The sequence below is a fragment of the Pistacia vera genome, unplaced genomic scaffold (genome assembly GCF_008641045.1).
Source record: "Pistacia vera cultivar Batoury unplaced genomic scaffold, PisVer_v2 Contig158, whole genome shotgun sequence".
In the NCBI taxonomy this organism is placed as follows: Eukaryota; Viridiplantae; Streptophyta; class Magnoliopsida; order Sapindales; family Anacardiaceae; genus Pistacia; species Pistacia vera.
This window is the reverse complement of record NW_022195663.1, coordinates 1,191,176-1,200,352: the sequence shown is the minus strand read 5'-3', so window position 1 is coordinate 1,200,352 and position 9,177 is coordinate 1,191,176. Positions and strand designations below refer to the sequence as shown.

General features: G+C 35.0%; 1 protein-coding gene across 1 annotated transcript; it reads left to right on the top strand.

Moving 5' to 3' along the window:
• Positions 1-4,708: 4,708 nt before the first annotated feature.
• Positions 4,709-7,932, top strand: LOC116124972 (TMV resistance protein N-like). The gene is made up of 4 exons (XM_031410715.1): positions 4,709-5,187; positions 5,869-6,829; positions 7,655-7,758; positions 7,863-7,932. The coding sequence occupies exons 1-4, from the start codon at positions 4,709-4,711 to the stop codon at positions 7,930-7,932; spliced, it is 1,614 nt and encodes a 537-aa protein (XP_031266575.1).
• The last annotated feature ends 1,245 nt before the right edge of the window (positions 7,933-9,177 follow it).

The window sequence follows — 9,177 nt, the reverse complement described above, 5'->3', positions numbered from 1 at the left end:
GGTAGAGGGGACTGACTTGAATATGTATGTAAATCAGATGTGTCAATGTCTAAGAAGGAATCTAATGGAAAAGGAGGCAAAGTTGACGTATGCAATTTGAAAGGAAATACGTGCTCATAGAATACAACATCCTAGTAGTTTGGATAGTATGAGTTTGTAAATTATGTAATAAGTAACCTTTTTTATCCAAAGAATAGCCTACAAACACACATGGAGTAGAGCAGGGAGAAAATTTATCCGTAGGAGTAAGAATCGTAGAATAGGCTAAACATCCAATAACTCTCAAGTGTGCAAGTGAAAGGGGCTTGCCATCAAACTTCTCAAATAGGGAAGGACCATTTAACACAGGTGTGGGACATCTATTGATCAAGTAAACAGTTGCATGAACACAATGACCCCAAAGAGAATGTGGTAAATTTGATTGAAACCTTAAAGCCCTGGCCACTTGTAAAATATGTCTATGCTTCCTTTCCACAACACCATTTTGTTGTCGAGAGTAAGCACATGAACTTTGATGTTGAATGCCATACTTTTGGAATAATTCTTGACAACTTTTATTGAAAAATTCTAAACCATTGTCTGATCTAATGCATTTAGGTGTCACACAATGTTGATTATTTACCATAGTCAAGAAATGCTTTAGTATTTGAAAAACATCAGATTTAAATTGCATCAAAAGCAGCCATGTAACTCTTGTACAATCATCCACAATTTTTAAAAAGAATCTAGCATTTCCATAAGTAGGTACCTTATAAGGTCCTCATACATCCAAATGCAAAATATCAAAAGCATGACTTGTACTAGATTGACTTAATGGAAAAGGTATTCGAGTTTGCTTTGCCAATGGACACATGAAACAATGGGAAAAATTGTCAATTGGCAAAGTCTTTATCATTTGTTTAAAGACAGAATTTGGTACATGACCTAACATTTGATGCCAAACATGAAAATTAGAACATGAAGTAGAAGACATAAACTTGGAGTTAAAACTCGACTTATTTACTACAATATTGCAAACATCAGTGGTGGAAAGTGTTTTAGCTAGTGTATAAATGTCAAGATTGGGTGAGGCTGATTGTGTGATAGGCACATAGAAGTATAAGCGTTGGAAGTTTCTACCAATCCCCTTCAACTTGCCACTCTAGAGGTCCCGGATTAAGCAAAAATCAGGATAAAATGTAATGGCACAATTATTAGATGAAGTGAATTTTGAGACTGAAAACATATTATACTTAAAATTTGGTAAATGTAATACATGATCAAGACTAAGATTTTCATCAAGTTTAACGGAACCAGTATGTCTAATCCTAGTTTTTGTACCATTGGGCAGACCAACATAAGTGTTTAGGTTAGAGTCCATGTCAATAGGAGAATTTAAGCTAGACAATCTACTGGTCATGTGATCTATTGCTCCTGAATTAATAATCCAATTTTCAGTTTCATTATACCAAGAGAAGAGTGATGTTGCAATACCTGCCATGTTGGCCGAAGCTGAAATATTTTATTTGCCAAGCAACTGGAGGAGCTGTGAGTATTATTCAGCTTAGAGAATCGTTCCAAGTGAACTTTTTGATGAATCTCTTGTAGAGTCGGCTGTAGAAAGTGCTTGAGCATTGCTCTGTACTTGATTTGCTAATGATTTATTCTTGGATCTAGTCATCTTTCCTTTATAATCTACTGGATATCCTTGAATTTTATAACAAGTGTCTCTCTTGTGGCCTGGTACATGGTAGAAATCACATTCTATGTAGGGCTTCTTCCATTTGTATTTAGTATTTTGATTTTGCCATTTCTAAGTATTTTTCACGTATAGTACTGCGGTAGTGAAATCTGAACCAGCATTAGTTCCTAACAAAATCCTCTGACTTTCATCTTGATTAACAATGGAATAAGCTTGCTTGACTAAAGGCAGCGGCGACATCAAGAGTATTTGGCTTCCTACTATGGAATAAGCATCATTAAGGCCCATTAGGAACTGCAACAATCTTTGCTGATTTAGGTGAGCAAGATATGCTTTAGCTGACTCACTATCTGGTGGTGGTAAGCTAATCATGGAGCTCAACTCATCCCATAATGCTTTCAACTTGTTGTAATTAATAAATTGCTACAGACATGGTACCTTGTGTGAGATTCACAATTTTCTGATGAATTTCATAGATTCTTGTTCCACTCACCTTATGATATTGCTCCTGTAAATCCTGCAATACTTGATGTGCACTAGTGGAGTAAACAATTCCATTAAAGATTTTGTTTGAGACGGTGTTAAAAATCCAGGCCAAAACTAGTGAATTACATCTCTCCCATTGTGCACCTAAAGTTGAATCAAATGGCTTCTTAAATGTAGCATCCACAAATCCCAACTTATTCTTCGCTCGAAGTGAGACTGTCATAGCTCTACTCCAAATACCATAATTTTCTATGCCTGTGAGTTGTTCTATCACCAGTATTGATCCTGGTGTGTATGATGAGTGGATATAGAGTGGTGAGTTTGAATCTGTAAGACTCATTTGCGTTTCATGACTTGTGTTCGCCATTCTCTGTAATTGCTCTGTTTTTCACAAAACTAAGCTTGAAGAAAAAAAATAAAGAAGAAGCAAATTCGCGTCATCGGACTGAATTGATTTGCCGTCAAACAAATTTGAGTCTTCAAGTAAAACTGACGTTGAACTGCATTGAGCTTTTGAATAGAACTGAACAAATTGATGGTTGAATCAAACAAATGAAGGAACGAATTGAAGGGACTAAGCTTTTCTTCTTCTTACTGATTTGAAGAATAAAAAACCCTAAAGCTCTGATACCATTTTAGATTTTGTGTAGAGAGTAAAATGAGAACTTTTATTAATTGGGGTAAAGCTACTATTCTGGAAAAATACAATATGCTTAAATATTAAAAGCTTAAGCTCTAACTCTAATACACTCAACTAACACTTAACTAACTATAGTTACAATTCTGTTATATCAGTAACCAACTTAAAAGTACTCTGCTGAAGTGTATTGAGCTGACTAAAGTGTGCAACTAAAGTGTGACTAAAGTGTGTTGAGCAACTAGAACTGATAATATCTCCAATAAGGTTAAAGCACATTGTTATGTGGAGGTATTTGCTACACCAATGAAGATATATCCATTAATTGTTGACCAAAAATACAGTAAAACAATGGCCTTAACTCTCATTTTTGTAAATTTGAGATCGTATTAAACCTAACACTATTGGTTTAGCGATGAATGTTTTAATGATGAACCAAATTCATTAAACATTTGCGGAATAGATTGATTGTGTTCATTAGAGCTTGGTGGTACGATCATTCATCATCAACACAATGCCAATCATCAAGGACATAAAGCAAAGTTTACATGGTTCCGCTAACAACCAACATCCATGAGGACATGTCCAGACGAAACAAATCCACATAGCAAACACTAGCAAGTCAATTATAGAGTTAAAATCAAGTCAATTATAGAGTTAAAATCAAGTAAACAAATTAATGTAAAACACTTCCTGTTTCACAACATTTAACTTCACCTTCTGGTTGCTCCAATAATCTGCTAGAACTTGCTTGATTCCAAGAAACCTTTAAGTATGTGACTGTAGAGAAAGTAGAATAGGTCAAATTGATATGTGAGTTAATCAGATCGAAAACAACCTTTAGATAATAAAGCATAGTGCTGAGTGCTGACCGAACCCATTGTCAACAATGTCACCGTAGAGAAAGTATAATTTATATTCAATAAATTATAGTTAATAAAATTTAAATAAAGAATAAAATAATTTTTTTTTCAACTTGAAACCACAATAACAATTTCAAATGTTCTGAACTCAACTCCCTAACAATTACTGAATCGCCGTAGTGACAATTACCGGAAGCCACTCAGGCTGCGATCGATAAACTTGAAGTTGACATGACATGATGCTTAACAAATAACCAGAAGTTACGAAAGCTTTGCTTTTTCCATTTGTGGTGTGACTGCCGCCATGGATGGTGAGAATTGAGGAAGGTTGAACTTATTTTTTATTAAACATCTCTCATGAGGTGGTTTTTAGATTTTCTTATTAGATATTACATATATTATTAAACAAACAAGACCTATTCAAACCCTAAAAAAAGTTTACCACAACCACTGTCACCGTCACCATCGTAAGTATAGCCAATCCCGGCCGCTGGTTGGCTGGGAATAAATATATAGATTGATTGAATCAACATTTCTATGGACAGATAGTCAATGTGAAATTTCAATTGATAAAGACAAACAGCTAAGGTGCAATTATTAGTTCGAAACCAGTGGAGTTTACTTCCAAATTACCGTCAACATCGGGAGTGATAATGTAATTTAATTCCAGGTTCCTTTTTTAAGTAGATTTAAAGAGAAGTTAATTCAGATCGAGAATTTCGTCAACAATGGATTGACATTTTATTTTTGTAAACAAGGATTTGTTATCACAACTTTGAAGTGTTCAAACATCGTTAGGTAAGTGGAATCTTTTATATATTTATATAAAATTAGAAATCCCTTTCTTTATCAGGTGTTCACAGCTATCTGGCCCCAGTTCCAGTTGTACACCACCTTAAAATAAAATTTGAGTAATAAAAGACGAAGTGATATAAATGGTAACAATGTGGGTTTTTACATAGATAGCCGAAGAAGAGCTAGAAAAATTTTCAAGTTTTAGCATCATACATATCTTCTATCTTATTCTCTAGTGAAAGTGTGATGGCTGCTTCTTCTTCTTCTTCTGGAATTTCTCTAGAAGAGGAGTATGATGTTTTCCTTAGTTTTAGAGGCGAGGATACCCGCCGTAACTTTACCAGCCATCTCTACTCAGCTTTGATCAGGAAAAATATTAGAGCATTTTTTGATGACCAACTTATCAGAGGAGATAAAATTACGCCTTCTCTTTTGAAAGCAATTGAAAGGTCAAAGATTGCAGTTATCCTTTTTTCAAAAGGCTATGCCTCTTCGGCATGGTGCCTTCAAGAACTTGAACAAATTCGTAGATGCAAGAATGAGCGTGGACAGATTGTATTACCAGTGTTTTATCATGTAGCACCGAGAGATGTAAGGAGGCAATCGGGGTCTTTTGGTGCCGAATTTGCGATGCTTGAAGGGCGTTTTAAGGAAAAGTCAGACACATGGAGGACTGCTTTGACAGAAGTAGCCAACCTCTCTGGCTGGGATTCATCTTTCGTTAGGTAACTTGCTTTGAGGTTGCGATGCATAGTTTCTGTTCTTTTAAGTAAACAATATCTTGAATTGGAGAAAGTACTCTTATACTGATAATTTCTCATTTTTTTTTTTTTTTTTTGGGTAAAAGGGTAATTATATATAAAAAGAATGAAGGAATACAATCAAGCGGGAAAAATCCCCTGCCATTAAATCCTGGACAGGCCCAACACTTAAAAGGAAGGATAATTTCTCATTTTCGATTCATAGAATTTAGGTATTCATGGCATAGGATCTTGGTCGAACTCTTAGAATGATTATATATATCTTTTTCTCTTCTCATCAAACTGGAAAAGAAGAATTTAGCCGCAAATATTTTAATCTGAGAAACATTGTCGCGGATGTGCGTTGTTGAGGATGATATTCCAATCGGTCAATATAAATTTTCACTAGTTATGAATTGTCTTTCCTAATTGTTTGCAAGGGTTCATCCCTGAGGTTTAGCCAAACATAATGAGAAACATGAGGTTTTGAAAAATGATAACAATTACGCACTTTAGTATTTTAGATCAAATGAGTGACATATATATTGTCTGTGAAGTCATTGAACTATCAAAAATGAAATATCTCCATCAACATAAGTTAGCTAGAATCAGAATTATGTTCTCTTGCCTCACTTGGGTATCTTAATTATACTTGGTATTTGACAGGTTTGAATCAGTACTTTTACAACAGATTGTCAGCGACATTTATGAAAAACTCAATTATCTATCCCTTGTTAAAGAAAAGGAACTGGTTGGTGTGAAAAGACATATAGAAAACATTGAATCTCTCTTATCCATTGGATCGAAAGACGTTTTCACGCTGGGAATTTGGGGCATCGCTGGTGTAGGGAAGTCTACCATTGCTACTGTCATTTACCACAGAATCTATGGGCAGTTTGACAGGTATTGCTTCATTGACAATGTTGGGGAACGAGCAGAGAGAAGTGATGGATTAATTTCACTGCGCCAAGAAATTCTGTCAGCAATAACACTTGTAGACAGAAACTCTCCGACTAATGAACTCCCGTCCATGAAGGGAAAGTCTGGCAGCAAGAAGGTTCTAATGGTTATTGATAATGTGACACAAGGTGGACAGATAGAATTTTTAATCGGAGGTCTTGGTTGGTTTGGTCCGGGTAGTCGAATCCTTATAATAACAAGAGATGAACAAGTGCTGAAGGAATGCAGAGTGGATAAAACATACAAGGTTGAGGGATTATTGCATGCTGAAGCTCTTATGCTTTTTAATTCGTATGCCTTTGGAGATCATAATCCCGGGGAACGTTACTTGGAGTTGTCAAAAAATGTAATAGTATATGCTAAGGGTGCTCCATTTGTTCTTATAGTTTTGGGTTCCTTTCTCTCTGGAAAGAGGGTACAAGATTGGGAAAGTACATTGAATATACTAGAGAGAACTCCTAGTACAGATTTTCAGAAAGTACTAAAAATCTGTTATGACGGATTAGATGATGAAGCGAAAAAGATATTTTTAGATATTTCTTCCTTATTGAATGGAGTAGACATAGATCTCGTAACAAGAACTCTGAAGGCCAGGAATAATTTCCCACCAGAGATGGGAATCAATGCCCTCGTGAATAGACATTTTATAACTATTACAAATAATAAGGTAGTAATGCATGATTTGTTACAAGAGATCGGTCGAGAAATTGTCTGGCAGGAATACTTTAAGAATCGTCGGAGCCGTTTTTGACATATCTTGAATGAACTGTTATGAGTATATTTCCTTGTCCTTGGTTCTCTTTTTTGTTTATTGTCTCTTTTTAAGGATGCTTACTTGGAATGCATGGCTTCCATTGGAGACCTTTGCTTTCTCTATTTGGAAGTTTTTTTATTGGCTGTCTTTACGCATGAGGTGTTGTATTTAGTTTTAGTAGATTTGTTTAATGATCATGCTGGACCGTTTATTATTTTGCAAGCAGAGTGATCTATTTATGTTGTTAATCAATAAGTAAAACATAGCAAATAAATGTGGGATGTAGTATAATTAATGTGTGGACAGTGGTAACTCAATTGTATTAGTTTGTCCATTTCCATAAACCATGCCTGGACAATGAAGATATGTTGTCCAGGCACCAGTAGTGTTTCTTTGCCTTGGTTTATGCTACATGTATTAACCTTTTCTACCATAGAGACACAGTCTCGGTTCATCATCGTGTTGACAAGGTTAAAGCAAATTGTTATGTGCACTTATTTGCTACACCAATGAAGATATATCCATTAATTGTTGACCAAAAATACTGTAAAACAATGACCTTAACTCTCATTTTTGTAAATTTAAGATCGTATTAAAACTAACATTATTGGTTTAGCGATGTAGAGAGTCTTGAATTTCACAAAGATGAGTTCATGTATAGTGTTATTGTTGTGGCCGTTGTCCAGGGCGACTTTTCGAATTTGCCGGATTTTCATGATTCTTATTCTGGTGTCCCAGCTTCTGTTATGTGCTCTCTGCTGGGAACAGACTTGTGATGATTTCTTTTGGAGATTTTTTGGTGATGGTTTGACGGTTGAGGTTTTGGTGAAACAGTGCCGGAAGTATGTTGATTAGGTCTTTGCTTGAGCTGCTGGGGTTTGTTTTTATGTTTTTTGTGGGAGAAGAAGCTTTTGTTGGATGATGCTGCAGTTTATGGATTTTGCAGGTGGTGGGTTGTTGATATTGCTGCAGGAGGTTTTTTGTTTCTCTTCGGTTTGCAGGCCTTCTGGGTGTGATGTGCTACAGTTGGGAAAGTGCTGTTTTTTTCTTTGGGAAGGCTGCTCGAAGTTTTTTTCGTATGGTCTCAGCTTGTGTATAGTGCTAATTTTGTTTCTGCTGGATGTGCATTTTTGTTTCTCCCTCTCTTCTCCTAGGCTGTGTTGTTGCTTGTTAGTTTTGCTGCCCGTTCTATTATAGGGTCTGCTGTTGTTTTTTGTTTCCTTTGGATCTGTTGCTGTTGTTGCTGGGTCTTTTCGCCATGGGCTGTTAGCTCTTTATGGCTCCTTTGTGTTTGTGCCTCTTTGGGTCTGTCCAAAGGGTGTTTTGCTGAGGGTGCTCCAGCCCTCTTTATTCTGCAATTCTTTGTTCTTTTATAATTACCGGTTTTACCAAAAAAGAAAAAGATAAGTTCATGAAAGAAAATTTAGAATTGGAATTCATAAAGCAAAGAGAATTCTGCATTCAGAAAAAGAGAATTTTGACTATTGATTGTTTGTACAATTGAAGAATGAAAATATATTTTTGACAGTATAAACCATCTAAATTTCTAAAATTTCCCAACTCCAAAGACATTAAGGAAAACCCCCATCTGGTTTATATTACCAAAACTGAGCTATTCCTGAAAAACGTGACACACATTTATATTGTAGATCAACAAAGTCACATAGATATATTCCATCAAAATGCTTAATACAAATAAAAAATGAAAGAAACTATATAGATATATAAATTATACATAAAATATAGACTTGTAAGTTGAGTGAATCCTACCCTCCTTCTAAAGGCGAGCCTCCTAAAGTCGAAAGGCTATATTGATTATTTGATAATGGCATAGTTGCATTCTTAAAGGTGGGCGGCTCATGGCAATTGTGTTCACACACACAAGACTTGAAGCAAAAATACATAATTAATTGCTATGTCCACTTTCATTTATTTCTAATATTTATATCTTTAAGTACTGACTTGATACCAATTATAATCGGCCATGTGAAAAATAAATAATATAGTGAATTAAAAATGTCAATAATTTATAATTTTCTTATATTAATTATCGTCAATTGTTAATTGTAATGCTGATAAATAAGCTATCAAATTATTTTGAACTTTGTATTGTTAAAGAATTTAAAAAAAAAAAGGGATTTTGACTGTTAATCAACATATTCTCAATGACTTCAGTAACTTAAGAGATAGATTAAGATAATGATGATCAACAATAGATGAAGATTGAAGTCAAATTCTTAAATCAAACTTTATGATAACAT

Coding starts and splice junctions, on each gene's coding strand:
- LOC116124972 (XM_031410715.1), top strand. CDS start 4,709: ATGGCTGCTTCTTCTTCTTCTTCTGGAATTTCTCTAGAAGAGGAGTAT. Junction 5,188..5,868: donor TGGGATTCATCTTTCGTTAG/GTAACTTGCTTT, acceptor GGTATTTGACAG/GTTTGAATCAGTACTTTTAC. Junction 7,759..7,862: donor TTGGTGAAACAGTGCCGGAA/GTATGTTGATTA, acceptor TGGATTTTGCAG/GTGGTGGGTTGTTGATATTG.